We start from the raw sequence: 19092 nt of genomic DNA on the forward strand, positions 1-19092 counted from the left end.
CTCTATGATTTGTGTAAGTGAACTACAAATAAATACACTTAGGATCCGGTTCCTTTGAACTCGGAGGGATGGGCTTTACACAAAGGAATGTGTCTTGCCTTAATTGGGTTATTTGTGTTGGAATATATTTATTTTTGCATTTCACATGATCAAGGTTTTCTAATTTGCCATAGCTACATATACCGGCCCATAAAAAATAATAAATAAGAATAATTGAATATTATTTGCTTTCTCCTAAAAAAACAAAATAATGTTATGAATCTTATGAGAACTTGGTAAAATCTCTGAAAGTGATCATTTTGTGGAAAAAGATCTAATGGTTAATTTGGTACATAGTCAGTCCATCGCTCTCAAGTCTTAGATAACTGGGACCAATATTGAATAATGGCATTTTTTTTCATTTATAAAAGCAAAAATACCCCCAATATCTTGATTCATTGCAAATAACAACACAATGTAAAGCAATGCATGAGAGTTGATATGTCACGGTACATTCTCTTTTCTTTCAGAATTGAATTAGGAGTTGGCTTGACACAACCTCTCCATAGTGTAATTCTTTCATAGTGATACTATCATACAAGGTTGGTTAAATTTGTTTGTAATTCTTTCATAGTGTATTTTTTAATAAGAAACTAGCGGAGGGTCACCTGCCTTGCAGGGGCAAAATATGATGGTTTAAAGATAAATTATTATATAAGCTGCATTTGGTAACGATGCAAATAAGTGTGAATGCAAATATATAGAGTATACAATGGTTCATATAAATTGTAAAGTTGAATTAGTTTTGTACAGACAAATTTACCATCTTACCAAACAGACTGTAATGGATGCAAACATGAATTTCAATAATGTATATGCTTTTTTTTATCAAAAGCCCAATTGAATCAAAATTTACTTCTTTTTTATTGATGTACTTTTACATCTTATTATCAATATAAATATGGTCTATCATTTGTCAACGCATAAATGTAATGTTGCCAAACACAAGCAAAAGTGAACTAAAGTGTAAATTTACCCTGAACTAGGATTTACACTCCATTTGCATCGTTTCCAAACACAGCCATAGGAAAATAATTACAAAAGGTATATTTTTAATTAAAAGTTTATTGGAAAAATCTATTGAAAATAAATAAAATTTTATGGATAATAATATATTTAATTTAATAAATAAAATAAAAGAATAAATAAATAAATAATCACAGCCATCGGCCAATAGAGTGAAAGAAGGAGAGATCACTTTTGTCATTGTATTTTTGTTTGTCATAATGGGTCATCCGTTCAAATCGGATGATTGGACCGTCGACCTGGAAACCAGTGGCTAGAACGATTCCATTTCTGGGTCATTTTTTAAAATGTTGGTGTAGATCATTCATAAATGTATATGAGATACATAGAATCAAAAAGTGTGGTGTGGACTGGTCCACGCAATGCCTATTGAACGCCACTATGGGTGTGGACCGGTCTAGTCTACACAATTTGTCCACAATTCAAAACAATTGTGGATTGTGGTGTGGTGTGGACCAGTCCACACCCACCAATTTCTCATCCACACTACAGATAAGGTATCTCCACCTCCCCCTTATGTACAACGGCCCCCCAGATACTGCTCCCCTGCAAACCCGGTTCCTGCAATAGACACCATCCTGGTCGTCATTGGGCCTTGCATCGTAGGTCCACTTCCATTTCCAGAAAAGGAGAGCATTTCTCTACCACCTCTTCTTCTCCTTCTTCTTGCTCTTCTTCGAGTCTTCTTTCGATATAGGCTTCTATAGTTTGAAATGCAGAGCATCCATGGATCTGAAACTGTCCCACTTGTGCTTCCACGGAAAACACAGAAAATAAATGCATTTAAGTATCATAGGAAGATCTGAAAAGGAAGATTAAAACAAGGGGAAAAATGATAAAAACAAACAGAAACAGATTATGACCTGAAAATAATCGATTTGGGGGTCGAAGCCATAGTCGCTGAAATGCTGAGGCTCCGGCATCGGAAATATCAGAGACTTGTTTGACATTTTCCCTCTCCCTCTCTCAGCTACATGTATTGCTTCACCTTCCCAATTCTCACTCGGGATCTCTTTGTGTTCTTTTTATCAACCCTTTTGATGTTGCAGCAGCGGAATAGAAAGAGAAGAGGAAACCGAGAAATTTGGGATGTTGATGATAGATGCACATTAATTCATAAAAGGGTAAAATAGGTATTTTGAAAAAAATATCATCACTTTAATGTTTTTTAAGACAGAGGGGAGGTATTTGTCAATTTTTTCAAAAAAAATTGGAGGTTTTTGTTAAAGTGAAACCATAGGAGAGGTTTTTATGATTGTTAAAAACTTCAGAGGAGGTTTCTGTATTTTACCCTATATATATACACTTAATACATATATGTGCTGACGTGGCACTGTTGAACCGATGACATACAACCTGGAGGCAAAAGCAGTTCAGCCTTTGGGTTGGTTTTTAAAACATTGATATATATAATTTATTTAACAAATTATACATTTTATCTATCTATCTATCAGGTCAGGTCTGAATCGATTCGACACTAGATAGAACCGATTCCGAACTAATAATAATTGAGACTCTATATCAGACCCTAAAACCAACCCACCACCAGTTCTTCCTATAAGCAGAACCGCCCCAATCGGTTTGGATATATATGTTGGGTCGGGACAGCCCTATGCAAAACTCCACCTGTCCGATATTCACACCGCTTTCAAACACAACCCTAATAGATATTGTAATTTATAGGGATGGTAGCACATACCTCCCGTATATATTGTAATTGATTTATCGGGCTCCTGTTGGAAGCACATACCTCCCGTATATAGGCTCCTTTCTATTTACATGGCCAATTCTTGTAGGCTTCTCTTTCAGTTTAATTCAACCTCACTCTGCTTCCTGAATAGAAATTGCAACACACTTGCCCAAACTGTAGCTAGACTTGTACTGTAGCCTCTACTATTATTTCATTATTCATGAGTTATGGGGATTCCATCTTAGTTGTATTGCTCGTGCCAAGGTTTAAAGTATTGATACGTATTTTTGAGATCATGATTATGGTTTTTGCACTGCCATTTATCTGGGTGGTTGGACCATTTGGCTTGAGAATCGTAAGGCAATCAGTTTCATTTTACCTCAAACCCAGTTCTTGTTCAAAAATCGTTGAATCAATCAACGATTCATTGATTTGAACGGTCGAACCGTCGATCCGTTCAATGGTTTTTGGCAATTTATTTTATTTTTAATTTTTTTTTATTTTTTTAATTTTTGTTGTCAAAACAAGACATCCATTCAAACTGGATGGTCAAACAGTCAACCAGAAAACCAATGGTCAGAAAGATTCTATTTTTGAGTCATTTTTTAAAACCATGATCATGATACATCTTTTTACTACTGGTGCTTTTAGGGACTCAATTTTTTTAATGAACAATATATATAAAACTAAAACTGAAAAAATTAATAAATAATATATACACAAAGATGCATGTGTCGATACTTTGAACCAGGGCATGTCCCATTAATTTTGATCTATCGCACATTAATTTCTCTTGTATCCCTAAATTGATTGATGAAATGAATTTGGGTTAAAAAGTAAAAGACAACATAGTTTTTTTTTTTCAAAACAATAAAAAAACAACTTCCACACCTAAAAAATCAATATAATGCTGATTTAATTAAGTTTCGGTCAACTACCATCTTTCTATCTTAATTACCACCATTGTTGCGCACCTAATACTGTATTCTAAGCTTAACAGAATTCCCAAGTTCCCTGTATTTAACCTTTCATCATTCAGTTGGTAAACTGATACAATAGGTAGAAGCGGTAAGATACTTTATGAATACGATACCTCATGAGACTTCTTTTTTGAGTTTTGGTCTGAAAGATGGCTTATAATATTTGTGAAGTTTGAAAACCATGGTTAGAATTAACTTGTACCTTGACTATTACATTTAGTTCATTTAGTGCTATAGACATTTATGTACTATGGGCAGACATCATCCATACCATACTGTCTCCCTTTTTTTTTTTTTTAATCTTTCATAGACTGTTGGTTTCCATTTAAAAAGGAGTGGAAATGAATGTATGGAGACACCGGATTTCCTGCCCAATGGACTCTCTATCTACCCACACTCTGTGGTCTATGGAGGCATGCATGTTAATGGGCGTAGCAGAAGGATTCAAAACCGGATTTCACCACCCCCACTCCACTACGTAAAGACATGGCACCACTCATTATGGGTCCCGCCATTGCTACACCCTTGGAACTTGGAAGAAATACACTAAAATTCTATTAATTATTTTAGAAATTAAAAATTGCAATTTTCATCAAGGGATATTTCGAGAGTAGGTAAAAATATTATTAACGTAAGAATTATTTTTTTCGAAAATTCTTTAAAAAGTACAACTTTAATGTTGGATAATATAAGTGAAATGAAGCTAACGAAGCAAACCCAAAAAGAAAACAATTTACATTTTATGACTCTATTTGATACAAAACAAATCAGTGTAACCCTTTTTAAGGATGACCCCACATGTACGTGTATATTTAATAGAAAGGAAAGGACTGAGACTCTCTGTATATTGCATCGAAGGTGAAGTCAAATCCACCCAATTATGGGGCCGGGCATGGGCCTTGTTTTCAACGCATTAACACTGAGCAAGGAATATTGGCCACCACTCAGCGTTCATTCACCAGAATCACCACTCACCAGTGTTGTCTTGTCTTTAATCCCCAGTTTTTCATCTTCTCGTGAGATAATTAGCGCTACCTAGAGGTTAGACCCATATTTTATATTTCTGTTTTTTTTTTTTTTTTATTTAGGCCGGGGCCGTGAGTAAAAGCCCCATCTTAGCTCCACACTTTAGGGTGGATTTAATGCTGACCGTGGATTAATGTTAAATTCATGGATAGGATGCGGTTTATAGAGGTTATTAATGGACAAGGAGTTGGCTGCAATTTCAGATTTCGGAGGAGGAGTACACTCTGCTTATCCCTACAATATAATTTTTAATTTGAACTCTTCTTCGGGATATGCTTTTGGCTCTTCTTTGATCAAATGCCACCTTGACCTGGTTTACACTTTTCTCGACTGGGTAAGAAGTTAAGGCTTAGTTGTGGAGGATATGCGGAGAAGCTGAATTGTGGGCTATTCAGGGTGCTTCTTTCGCTTCACAATTTTCAAATGGGCAATCCGGCATTGGAAGGTGATATAGTGTAATTCGGCCAATCCACAGATCTTGACACGTAGCGTCAGTCGGATGAATTCCGATCGACCTGTAGATCTTGACACATGGCATCGGCCGGACATATCCGAGCCACCCATCACCAACCACTGTCACTTACTCCCAACTATTCCTCCTTTCAAGCAACTCCAACTATAAAGAGGGGCTCCCACATTGAGGTAAACACACATTGAAACTTAAGCTCTAAGTCTCCTCTCTTGCTAGGTCTGACCCCTCACAGCTCACGGCTAATATGGCCATCGAAGTCTCCGCCCCTAGGATAACTCCTGAGGCCTCTAACATCTTCTTTCTCTCAACAAGTTGGACCCATCGGCTCTAGATGCTAGAAATTACATTATTGCCCTCAACTCCATATTTGGTAGCAACAATTGGCGTCGTTTATGGGAAACATCTTCAAAAGTTTCCCTCAAGAAAAACCTAATCTAACTTAATCAACTAGTGTCCCTAAATGGCTAACAAGCAAGAACCCATCCTTGATGTTCGAAACATAGTCACAATTGACCAGTTCGAGCTGGTCCTATGCAAGCTAGACAACCTGGCCTAGCAATTAGACAACATAGGACACTTGGCAAGAAGCCACCCATAAGGTAGCTGCCCCACGAGAAGCCATAGGCAACGTGGAGGGCGATTTGCCCATACCCCACTAGCAACGAAAAAGCTAAGGTCGGAGGACATCACTTCCTTCTTTGATGACCACCTATAAGGGGTGTTCGTACCCCACGATGACCCATTGGTGGTGTCAATGACCATCGCCAATTCATGGTGAAGAGGATCCTCATATACAATGGCTCCTCAGCCGACATCCTGTTCTATGAGACATTTGACAAGATGCAAATGACACCAGTCTGGCTACAACCCATTGACGTGCCACTCGTCAACTTCTTCGGGGCGGCTATCAGGCCCGAAGGAAAGATAACCCTACCGGTCACTATAGGGATTGAGTCTCGGCATGTCACTCGGATGACTGAGTTCTTGGTCATGGAGATAGGCTCTCCCTACAATGCCATCATAGGGAGGCTGACCCTTTACACACTCAAGGTGGTCGTCTCATCTTACCACCTCGCCATAAAGTTCCCCACAGAGCACGGGGTAGGAAAGGTTAGGGGGAACCAACAAGCTACCAGATAGTGCAACGTGGTAGCACTAAAAGGAAAGAAAAATAAAGCCCTACCCTTGGAGGGGCTCGACCTCAAGGACAAAGTATCAAGCCGGCGCCAGCCGGCCGAAGACCTCATCTCAGTTCCCTTAGATGAGGTTGAGCCCTAGAAAACAGTACGAGTTGGGTCTCACCTCCCTCAAAACAGATTTTCTGAACTGGTAAGCTTCCTCAAAGCCAATACCAACATGTTTGCTTGGTCTACTGCTGATATGCCAGGAATTGACCTATCGGTCATTACTCTCAGGCTGAGCGTGGACCCGAGCTGTAGGCCAGCTCGACAAAAAAGAGGAACTTTGCACCAAAGCATTGGAAAGCCATCTGAGAGGTGGATAAACTACTTGGCATCGGCTTCATAAAAGAGATCTCAACAAGGTCTACCCTAAAGACAACTTTCCTTTATTGAGGATTAATCACCTCGTCAATGCTACCATAGGGTAGGAGCTACTGAGCTTCATGGATGCCTCCTCCGGTTACAACTAGTTAAAGATGCACCCGGCCGACAAGGAGAAGACCTCATTCATCACCGAACATGGCACCTATTGCTACAATGTGATGCCTTTTGGACTGGAGAACACTGGTGCCACCTACCAAAGGCTGGTGAACAAGATCTTCAAGGAGCATATGGGAAGAAATGTCGAAACCTATGTCGACGACATGGTTGTAAAGAGCCTAAGGGCTAGCCAGCACACCTCGGGCCTCAGCGAGATTTTTGGGGTACTGAGGAAATACAACATGAAGTTGAACCCCACTAAGTGCATCTTTGGGGTCACCTCAGGAAAATTCTTAGGTTTTGTGGTCACCCAATGGGGCATAGAGGCCAATCCTGAGAAAATACAAGCCATACTAGACATGGATACCCCTTCGTCAATCAAGGAAACTTAAAGTCTCACCGACTGAGTCATGGCACTTAGTCGATTCATGTCAAAATCAGTCAACCGATGCATACATTTCTTCTAGGCCATTAAGAAGTTGAAGGATTTCTAATGGATGGAAGAGTGCCAGAAAGCCTTTGAAGATTTAAAGTCCTACCTCGCATCAACACCCTTGCTCATGAGGCCCCTCCCGGGAGAAACTTTATTCTTATACCTATCAGTTGGGGACGAAGCTGTCAACTTAGTATTGGTTTGAGAAGACAAGGGGGTTCAAAGGCCTATATATTACATCAGCAAGGTCCTTTACAAGGCCGAGAACAAATATCCAAAAGTAAAAAAAAAGTAGCCTTTGTGCTAGTGATCTCGGCTAGGAAGCTGAGGCCTTATTTTTAAGCCCACAGTATCTCAGTGTTAACTGACCAGCCTCTCAAATCTATGCTCTCTAAGCCTGAGACCTTGGGTTGACTAACTAAATGGGTTATCGAGCTATCAAAGTTTGACTTACACTACCAGTCAAGGCCTAATATAAAGGAGCATGTATTGGTAGAATTGTTGGTCAAATGCACCTTCAACCATGACCGCATTCAAGCCCTCGACCATGAGAAAGAGTAATTGTCGACTTGGACTTTGTTCATAGACAAATCCTTCAATTCCAAGGGAAGTGAAGCTGGCCTCATACTTTTCACGCCGGATAGCAGCAAGCTAGAGTACACATTGCGGTTTGGTTTCCCCGCTTCCAACAACAAAGCCGAGTACGAGGCCCTACTAGCCAGCCTCCAGCTTGCAAAAGACCTCGGAAGTAATCTCATCGAAGTCTTCAGAAATTTATGGCCAGATACTTGAACAAAGTCCGAGAGTTAACTAACCACTTTCAAGATTTTGCCCTGCACCAGGTCCATGAGCCAAGAACACATGAGCCGACGCCCTACACCAAGTCCCCAAGTTCACCGAATATTGGGTACAAGACTACTAGTCCCCAAGAAGGATCATGCCAATCGATACCTAAGACTGACAAGGAGTCCCCCTCTTGTTATTCCAAGGATCGGATGACTAGGGCTCTGCTTGGTGTGACCCACCCGAGGTCCCCTCGGGCTGAGACTGCTCACGCAGTTGAAGCCTTTTGGCTTGAGGGTCTCGAGCCATCTTGGCAGGGCGCTTCTGTTCCAGTGTCTTTCTATGGGTTGCCTCGGCTTGTTGTCTTGCGGCCCCCTCCTCTGGATGATGCCAAGGCGTGCTCCCAGCAACTCTCTTTGACACCGCCGCAAGCAACTTTGCCTTTCCGCTACTCTCCATTTCTGTGAGCGAGAGAAGCAAACGAGTTAGAAAAATGCCAACAAAACTCAAGCAACTTCACCACTAGAAGACAATGGGAGTGTCCATACTGAGGGGGGGGACTAAGGCCGGCCATCACCAAGGTCTCCTCCTCTTTCACCAAGGGTTCGACATGAATCGTCCCGCCCAGCTGAAGCCGAGTCACCACGGCCTTCTCCTCACCACTACTACGTGGCTTTATCCTCTCAGTCAATGTATTTGGTCTCCCCCAACCAGAAACCGGAAGGACAAGCCCTCGGAGCAACTCACGAAGAACTTCTTTTTCCAGTTATGGATAGACGAGGGATTGTCCACCACCCTTCCCCATCGGCCTTGGAAGTAAAACAAGCCCTCCCATTTAGGGTGCTTCCTTAGTGCAAACAGACATCGAAATATATTTAGCATCACCTCTTGGAGATGGGCTACCACCAATACGATGACTATAGTCCTAATGGCATTGGGGGCGAACCGACTAAGGGTGAGGTTGTAATGGTACAAGATCTCGGGGATAAGGGCATGCAAGGGAAACTATAGCCCGAAGTGAAGGTAATGCTCGTGGATGCACACCTCCCCTTCAGGAGCAAGCCACGACCTAAAGGTGTAAATCGGGCCGTGCCGCCTGTGGCCCGACATGGCATGACACGACGGCACGTGGGCCGTGCCAAGCCCAGTACGATGGTTCATGTCGTGTTGAGCCTAGCATTCGAAGTCCTTGGCCTGGCATGGCACGACCATGCCACCCGTGGCTCACGGGCCCGTAGTAGGCCGTGCTCGGCCCGTCTGAGAACTAGTCATTGGGGAACCCCCAATGGCTAGTTTCAGCTTTTTGGGGGTTTTTTTACATAAATATCCCCCTAACAACTATAAACAACTATATAGGGGGTCTTTATGTATTTTGGTTATGGGGGAGAAAATTAACACAAATGCCCCCCAACAGCTATATAATAACTAGTTTAGGGGGGCTTTTTGGGTAAACTTATAAATAACTCTACAATGACCAAAATACCCCTCCTAATAAGTAAAAACAAATAGTTTTTAGGGTATTTTGGGTAATTAAATTATTTTCAATTCCTATAAATAACCCTATCCTCCACCATTCTCATCCCACCAATTCAACAATTCTCATAATCTCTTCTCTCTCTCATACATTCTCTGCAATCTGACTGAACTCTGATTGGCTGATTGTCTAATTCTCCAATTCTCAACTTTGTTGAAGTTTTAACAAAAAAAGACTTGCTCAACCAGCTCAAGTATCTCAAGTTAGAAATTTGGGAGGCTTAGACCATTGAAATCAATTTGGGATTCTGAACCGACAATCCGGGTAAGTCCAACTAAATTAATTTTTATTTTTTTAGAATTTAAAAAAAAAATTGTCAACTCTTCCTGAAACCGATTCCCCAACATGTTCATTATCGATGATATTAAGTCGCATCATGATAGTCATAACATCATTGACATGGATGCTATTGATATTGATGGAACTTTCACCCCTGGTACTAATACTAGGGGAAAGAAAAAGAGGGCCTCTAAGTTGAGTAGCCCGATTTGGAAAATATTTAAAGTAGAGGATGTTTGGAAGGGAAAAATAGTTGTTTGCCAAAAATGTAGAAAAGACTTTAGCTATTGTAGCAAGGGTGGTACTGGCCATTTGAGCATACATTTGCTCACACATGAGAAAGAAGAAGAGAGAAAAACAACACAAATACAAATTGGGAGGGGGGTTTTGGTACATTTCAATATTCTCAAGAAAAAATGAGACAAGAATTAGCAAAATACATTGTACATGCAAAACAACCATTTTTGTTAGTTGAAAACATTAAACTTGAAAATTGTTACATAATTCTGTAAATCCACAATATAAAAAAGCTTCTAGGAATTCTACCATGGTTCAAAGTATCAGAAACTCAAGGTGTATCAGAAAGGTAATTTTAAGAGATGTATCGAGATACACTTTGGAAACGTATAGATACGGACGAAAAATAAAGATATGCATGGATACACTAGAAAATCCAAAAAAAATTCCTTAAAAATATGAGACATAATAAAAATGAGTTTTATGTGAGTATAACTAATTTATTTAAACATAAAAACCATTCTTTAATGATTTATATAAAGTATCAGGATATAACTAGTAACCATTGAAAAATAATAGAAGAACTAAAATGTGTGTATATATATATACTAATATTTATTTGAAATCATTTATTACTTAATATTTATTATATATAGATTTAGATAATATTTATTATGTATACAAGTTAATATATACCTTAATTTTTAATAAATAAATATAACTTATATTCATCTTATTATTATATAAATATTAATAATCAAATTTATAGCATTTGTTGGGAAACATCCACCAAGGCAAGAAAGATTAATGACATATTAAGCAAATGACTTGGGTTTGAAACTTGTTACCTTTGGTTTGTGATTTTTAACAAGTTATTTCACTTATATAACATTTAATGACATATTAAATTCTCTAATCAAAGGTAACTTAAATGAGCATTTAATTAAATTATATTAGCATTTAGTGATGACTCAAACTTCAAAGCTTAATCAAAATTGATATTAATGAGAGAGAGAAGAGATAAATTAAATTTAAATTTAAAAAGAATAGGGGAATTAAATTCGGCTAATACATAATGCATATCGGCCCGTTTTGGATATGTATCAAACAGACCGATACAAGGCCGATACGAACGAAAAAATACGAAACCATGTAATTATACATGTTTCGTGTATCGGAACTCTTCTGAAACGATATGTATCGGCCTGTATCGACCAATACGTTACGAAATTTAAAACCTTGATACTACTAGATCAGATGCTTTAAAATTTTTTTATTCATATAAATAAAATTTAATTTATTTGTTATCAAATCTTAATTCTAAAGTTGCAATTATTTCTGATGTTTGGACTTCTAAATTTAACATAAGTTATATTTGTGTTACCGATCATTTTATCGATGAAAATTGGCATTTAAATAAAAGAATTTTAAGTTTTACTAGCCTTGAATGGCCACACACTGGCCCAGCTATTGCTGCAAGCATTTTAAATACTTTACATGCTTATGGAATTGAGAATAAATGATTTCCTATTAGTTTTGATAATGCTAGTAATAATGATTTTGAAATAAATATTTTAAAATTTCAATTAAAACCATGTTTAAATGGTAAATTATTTCATATCAGATGTGCATGTCACATCTTAAATTTATGTATTCATGATGCTTTAAATATTATTTCTACTCATATTTCTAAAATTAGAAATTGTATTATATTTATTAAAAGTTCTGGAGCAAGAAAACAAGAATTTAAATATTTATGTCAAAATTTTGGTTTAAAATATAAATATTTTATATTAGATGTTAAACATAGATGGAATTCTACCTATGCTATGTTAGAATGTTGTATTTCTCATAAACATATTCTTACTAATTTTTATAATGCAAAAATGCCTAATGATATTGTATTTGAGGAAGAATGAAAAATGGCAGTTTGTATAAGAGATTTTTTAAAACATTTTTATGATGCAACTAATGAATTATCGGGTATTTATTATCCAACTAGTTGTAATCTACCTTATCAATTAATGGTGATTAGTGATTTCTTTGCAAAATATAGAAATAATCTACAATTTAAAAATATTATGAAAATAATGGAAAATAAATTTAAAAATTATTGGGCGAACATTTCTCCTCTTTTTTGTTTAGCTACAATATTAGATCCTAGGATTAAGAAAGATGGTTTAGATATTTTACTTGAAACATGTTGTGAAAATATGAATATTGAAATTGTGAATAAAAAAGAAGAAATTGTACATTTATTATTCGAAATGTACAATTTATATGAATCTGAACTTGAGCCGAGTAGTAGAAGAGAAAAACATTTTCATTTAATAAGTAGAAGGCAGAAATTTGCTACTTCTACAACAAGTTTATTTACTGAACTTAATTTTTATTTACAAGCAAATTTTTCTACTTTAGGCGAGGGAACAAATAATTTTGATATTTTAGCCTAGTGGAGTGAACATTCAAAAAATTATCCAGTTCCTGTCGCCATGGCATGTAATCTACCAACCACTCCAGTGCCTACAGTTCCATCAGAGTCTTATTTTAGTGCAGGTACCAGGGTGTTGGACGGCAAGAGAAACTGCATGAACAATGAAAGTATAGAGATGTGCATCTACTTTAAGGATTCGTTGGATGTTGAAGATAAATTACAAGACAAAGGAGGGTATGACACTACACCCGATATTTCACCTGAAGCAGATGATGAAAGTCATGACTCATGAACAATAGTTGACTAGTTCTATGGAATTTTTTATCTTTTTACAAAATATTGTAAATTTTGTTTTAATTTTATTTAATCGATTTTCTATTTTTTAACAATGTAATTTTGTATTTTCAATTTGTAACTATATTGCATTTTTTATATTTTATTAATTTATTCCATTTTCATATTTCATTCATCCAAGTATCCAACCATTGTATGCTTTGTAATTTGTATCATTCAAATTTAAATTAAATAAAATTCCTATTTGTCTTCCAATTTGTTATCCCATCATTCTTATTTGGTTAAGTATTTTTTTCATTAATGCGTTAGATTTTCCATTTCTCATTTCTTATCTTTTCAAATAGTTCCCAAAGCTCAAAGGAAAGTTAAATATTTTAGTTTTACACTTTTACTTAGAAAAGAAATAAAAATTTCAAAGAAAAACAAAAAAAAAAGTCAAAAAACCAATCTAGCCTGGTTCAGCCCACGTCCAAGGCCCGCCCTATAGCTCAGCCCAACACGGCCCAAGCCCACAACCCGGCCCAGGCCTACAGCATGGCACATTACAAAACGGGCCCACACGAGCTTGGCCCATGGGCCATGCGGGGCAACCCCCAAACTTTTCACTAGGGAGGGCAGCACAGCACGGCATGGCCCACACTTTGCGCGAGCCGCCTGCGGGTTGTGTCGTGCCAGCCCCACACAGCCCACTTTACACCTCTACCATGGCCTATCACCCATGCTAGGGACTCTAACCTTATAGTTCCAGGAATGCGGTACCTCTCGACTAACAAGCTAACTTGCACCTTGCCAAGAGTGTTGTCCAAATCAGAGCAAGGGTAATGCCCCAACGTAACACCTCAGCACTTAGCCTCAGCCTGCTCCTCGGCTGTGGGCTCCTTGACCTCTTCCACATCCACCACATTAGGGTGCCCAAGAATGTTCCTTGGGGTGCCAGCCCTCGACCGTGTGGGACCGGTGCTCTCATGGATAGAACCCGCACTCTTTTGATCACGCTCAGCCTCGCAAAACACGACTCCCTCCCTCAGCACTTGGACGCTAGACGTCCGAGAGGAGCTTTCACATTCAATACTGTCACTTACATCACTACTAGGAGTGTTGCTAGGGGTACTCCAGTGTGGAAGGTTATACTCCTCACAACATGAATCTGTGGCCAATATGTTGGGGACAGGAATCCTTTACCTAAAGATTTTTGTTAGAGAAAGTTTAGTGGAATTGGTTGTTGATAGCCGAAGTGTCCTCAATAGCTCCCAGGCAGAAAGGTTTCAAGCAAATGGTGGGGACTCGCTTAAACAACCTCCCTATTTGAAGAAAATTGTATGGCTCATATCCAATTGATCCAACGGCCGCGGATTTGCCGACCTGACAGCCCAAATCGACAGGCTCCATGTGGCACTGACCTCAGGAGACGAAACGATGCCAAGAGACGGGGGTAGGTCACCCATCAACTCTGGCTCATGGATATGCCGAACCGGAGCCCCCCCCCCTATCACCTCATGCACGGCCTCATTTAGTCGACCCTGACACCCGTCCTATGTACAGGCATGTGACACACGTCCTTTGTACGGGCATGTGACACCCATCCTACATATGGACATATGACGAGAGACATCAACGCACATGCAAGGCATGGACAGAGGACGTGAACAACCTATGCCTGCACAGGCCATAGTCACGACCCCTCGGTCCGAGATGGTCCTTCACTAACACAAAGGGAGAGTGGAGGAGTAGTTGTAGTATAACCCCTAAGAAGAGCTCTGTAGTCGACGTTGACGCCTCCATGCAAGTACATTATACTCTCTTTGGCCGAAGTCAAGGCCTCAACCCAAAGCGCCAAACAACCTCGATCACTACGGCCTCGAGAGTGGGGGGCAATTGATATAGTGGTATTCGGCCGACCTGCAACTTAACACATGGCACCGGTTAGATGCATTCCAGCCGACCGGTAGATCTTGACACGTGGTGTCGGCCGAACATATCCTAACCACCCATCACCAACCACTACCAACTGCCACCACCTACTCCCAACTATTCCTCCTCTCAAGCAACTCCGACTATAAAGAGGGGCTCCCACATTGAGGTAAACACAAACTGGAACTTAAGCTCTAAGTCTCCTCTCTTATTTGGTCCGACCCCTCACAGCTCTCGACTAATTTGATCACTGGAGTCTCTACCCCTTGCGTAACTCCAAGGACTCTGATATCATCTCTCTCTTAAGAGGTTGAACCCATTGGCCCTCAAATACTAAAAATTACATTATTACCCTCGACTCTATATTTGGCAGCAGCAGCAGAAAAAGCTTCTTTTCAATGGTCTTGCTTGTGGCTTTTGCAAAAGACCGGAAATCTTCTTCAACTTTTCTCGTCCTATTCCTTTTGTTTTGTACATAGGAAGTTTAATCAGCCAGCTCTGATACAGTGGCTCAAAAAGAAAAAACTTCGAATCAAAACTAATTTGCTTTGGACAACTATCCGTCATGGATACCTGATGTAAAGAAATTTATATCTTTATCAGCGTTACAATATTATCCTTTTAGTTATCAAAAAAAAAAAAAGCTAGAAGCTTGTAAGAATTGTTTTTTTTTTTTTAATTAGCAGCATTGCAGATTAAGGGGGTGTTGGCCAATGTAAATGGTTTTATTTTCTAAGACAAAAAGAATTGTCACATTAACAAAAAATTATATTATTTTTATTGATGTGGCAATTATTTTTGCTTTGAAAAACAAAATCATTCACATTGGCAAACACCCCCAAGGGTGCATAAATCTTTCATTGCCACGTGCTTCGGCGAATTTGGACCTACCACAAAAATGGGTCGATGCAGATGTTTGGTCCAGTTAATCTTAAACATGGGTCCCACTTTAGTGGTGGGTTCTGATCTCAAGGAGGAGCAACCCCTGATCAGCATTTTTCTTTTTTTTTTTAATTTCCTTAGAATCAAATTATTGAAACTTAATTAGATATTACATTTGAAAATGTTTTTCATTTGCATTGGGTAGGTCTGGGGACTAGCTCTCTCGCTATAGCCATGTGGAAAGATGATGGAAGGGCTTTTCGATCACAACCATAAATCCACAAATAAGACCACCAGAGACGGTCGACAGAAATCCGAATTTTCTGGTTCAAAAACTCCCATAGAAAAATCGTTTGTTTTGCCATGTAGTAGAAGCTTTTGGGGTTGAAAATTGCAGGATGAATCAAGAGCAGCGTGGGAGCATGTGGAGGATTTTGAAGACTCTTGAATTGTCTAAATCTCTTCGTTTGCTAGTTAGCCAGTTTTAGTGTAGCATTGTTGTCTTAATTAAAACATTACATCACCCACCCACGGCAAAACAAAATCTAGCTTATTAATTTGTTATAAGTAACCATCAAAATGTGAGTAATGTATAGACGAGAAATTACAAATGCTCTTGAGAGTTGAGATAACATATAATTCATACAATCAAGAAATACTTAAGTTCACCTTAAGAAAACAGAACCATGAACGGTTAATACCTCATCTGGGTCGCAAAAGTCAATCTCTCTCTCTCTCTCTCTCTGAGTTTGGTCTTCTGTATCGTATGCTGAATTTAATTTCCCAACTCCCTTTGGCCCACATAAAGATTCTAAATTCATAGCTTTCTTTCTCTCACCTTTTCTCTTATTCTTTATGCCCATCCCCTTTATATATATCCCCTCCTCCCTAAACCTGGCAAAACTGCATCAGTTTCTTTTTCTTCGTTTTCTTCTTGTTTGGTTGATGGACGAATACTACTTGAATTCTTCAATGAATAAAGTTCTACCTTCCAAAGGAGGAACGAAAAGTGATGATTGTGCTGAGGAAAGTGGTTGGACTGTATATTTTGAGGACTACTTCTTGTCCAACAACCGAGAAACTACTACTTGTTCTTCTGTTTCTGTGAGCTCTTCCTTGGTTTCTGATGCCGCTTCCTGTGCTGCATGGAAGAAGTACTCCTCGGATCAAAATGGTGGTGTTGTTGGGTACTCTTCGGAGGTGGGCTCCGAGAAGAGCAATAAGAAATTGAGTTTCAAAAAGAGGAGAACCAGAGGAGCTCTGAATGATGATGATTTGGAGGATACTGCTAGCTCTCCTGTTAATAGACCCAAGGTAAAATGAACCCATGTTTCTCTTATTATCTCATCTTTCCAATATGCTGTTTTTTTTTTTTTTAATTTCTTTCACTCCAGAAATCAAGATTATTTACCTTTTTTGTAGGTTTGTAATATGAAACAGTTGGGTTCTAATCGAAGAAAGAAAGATTATTCTCTAGAAAGGTTTTAGGTGAGTCCTAATGTTCTCTTCCACTGTTTTCCTCTTTGCATTTATTTTCTTTCTCCTGCTTGTGGTTTGGTGTTAAATGGTTCATACTAATTAATTTCCTACATAATTAACCAAGTCGTTTGGGTTCTGGTTTTGCAGGAGAAGGCAACTACTTCTGGTCATTGTTCAGAACTGCAGGCAGATGATGAGGGAAATGAATTGAGTCCTATTGGGGGAGAAAATGACTATGCAGAACTGAAGAAAAGAGGGCTTTGTTTGGTCCCTTTATCCATGTTGTTGAATTATGTTGGATGATTTTGCCTTATCATCTCTATTTCTCTGGTCCTTAATTCATCAGAATTGCAGAGAACTGAATTTGAGTCTTCTAGTAGAGAAAGTGACTGTACAGAGAACTGAAGACAGGACTTTGCTTGGTTTCCCTTCTAAATCTTGCATAAATTCATGTTCTAATCTCTCTCTCTCTCTCCATTCTAAGTTCCCAAGTCCAAGAACTATGTACAGGAAAAATAAAAAAGAAGAATAGAGGAGGAAAAGACCTCTTATTAAAATACTGCTGACTAATACTCATCTCACATAGTAAAGGATTTGGTACTGATGGAAAGAGAAGACACAACAAAGACATATCAGTTGGAGTTAATATGTAAATGCAAGTTTTCAAGAGGGAAAAAAGGAGTTTCTGTTTTTGCCTCTTTTCGTCATTGATTTGTTGAAAATTTAATTATGAAAAGACTACCAAACAAAGCCAGAAAGTATAGGATGATTGCAGAGAAATTCACAGGTTGCCTGTTTCTTCCTGAGATGAGAGAAAATGGTTAACTAGAAAGCAAATGGTTAGAGGGAAAAAAATAGACGTTGTTTGAACAAAAAGAAAAATGATAGACAAATCGAGTAAAGCAAATCAAACTCGCTTTGTTTGATTGCTAACATTGCACTGCATATTAAATTATTAATTAACTATTGGCCACAAATTTGATTATTTTAATTTTACATTTTTTTGCTACGATAATTTTAATTATTCATGGATAATAGAGCTAAATGTCGAAAGAAAACTAAGGTGGTGACACAGTCAGTTTAGCGAAATATGGAATGAGATGTAATTAATAACATTGAAAAATGGCTTTTATTCTAATAAACATATATAATTATTTCAGTTATTTCTTGATTCAAAAAACAAATCAGAATTCATGATAGAGTTTGGCAAAAGTTTTAGCACCAGCTACGAATCAAAGGCAACCCTCCTCCTTGGGACCATCTGTGTAAGACAAACTCATCACACAAGCATTTTGATCGTATAGAAGACCATCTACAAAACCTGTTAGAAAAAGTGGATCTGTCATAAATTAAAAGGGCGGAAGAATCAAGGGCAGACCGAAAAGTACTTCATGAAAGTAATAAAAATTTATTTAAATACCCCCAATTTAAACATGATTCATGTAACCAATCCCATATACCTTATGTTTGGTTCCACGTTTTCTTAGATAAAAGTTTATTTGAAAAATATTAGTTTAAATGTTTTTTGCTTTTTCTGTTTGGTTGGACATTTTATGGGTGTTTCAAGTAACACCCCATAAAGTTGCTTTTCACCTTGAATAAAATGTGCCATGTCATCATTTCATTTCAAGAAATGCTCATGCATTAGGGGAACATGAATTTGGTGTTTCCCCAAATATCTTATGCACATAAATGAAAGCATTTCGGCTTTCTAATGTTTATTTAATAATCAAAGATTTCTTATGCTATAAACACCAATGTTTATGTGGTGCTGATGTGACAACGTTTTTTTAATTAATACCCACAGAACCAAACATATACATAATTGGGAAATGGCTTAACTGATGAATTTCTTGATCCACAAATTCATTAGTTTTCAATTGCTCAGAATATATATAAATTTGCATAGTTGCCTTCACAATTACATGTTTA

General features: G+C 38.2%; 1 protein-coding gene across 1 annotated transcript; it reads left to right on the forward strand.

The window, feature by feature from the left end:
• Positions 1-16448: 16448 nt before the first annotated feature.
• LOC104604867 (vascular-related unknown protein 4) lies at positions 16449-17856 on the forward strand. The gene is made up of 3 exons (XM_088895711.1): positions 16449-16995; positions 17104-17163; positions 17308-17856. The coding sequence occupies exons 1-3, from the start codon at positions 16537-16539 to the stop codon at positions 17461-17463; spliced, it is 675 nt and encodes a 224-aa protein (XP_088751837.1). The 5' UTR covers positions 16449-16536; the 3' UTR covers positions 17464-17856.
• The last annotated feature ends 1236 nt before the right edge of the window (positions 17857-19092 follow it).

The sequence above is a fragment of the Nelumbo nucifera genome, chromosome 1 (assembly GCF_055504915.1).
Source record: "Nelumbo nucifera cultivar China Antique chromosome 1, China Antique-T2T, whole genome shotgun sequence".
NCBI lineage: Eukaryota > Viridiplantae > Streptophyta > Magnoliopsida > Proteales > Nelumbonaceae > Nelumbo > Nelumbo nucifera.

Bases quoted from the DNA above. Each gene is read 5' to 3' on its own strand.
- LOC104604867 (XM_088895711.1), top strand. From the start codon at position 16,537: ATGCCCATCCCCTTTATATATATCCCCTCCTCCCTAAACCTGGCAAAA. The intron at 16,996-17,103 runs GTAAAATGAACC...CCTTTTTTGTAG, and splicing joins CTCCTGTTAATAGACCCAAG to GTTTGTAATATGAAACAGTT. The intron at 17,164-17,307 runs TTTTAGGTGAGT...CTGGTTTTGCAG, and splicing joins AAGATTATTCTCTAGAAAGG to GAGAAGGCAACTACTTCTGG.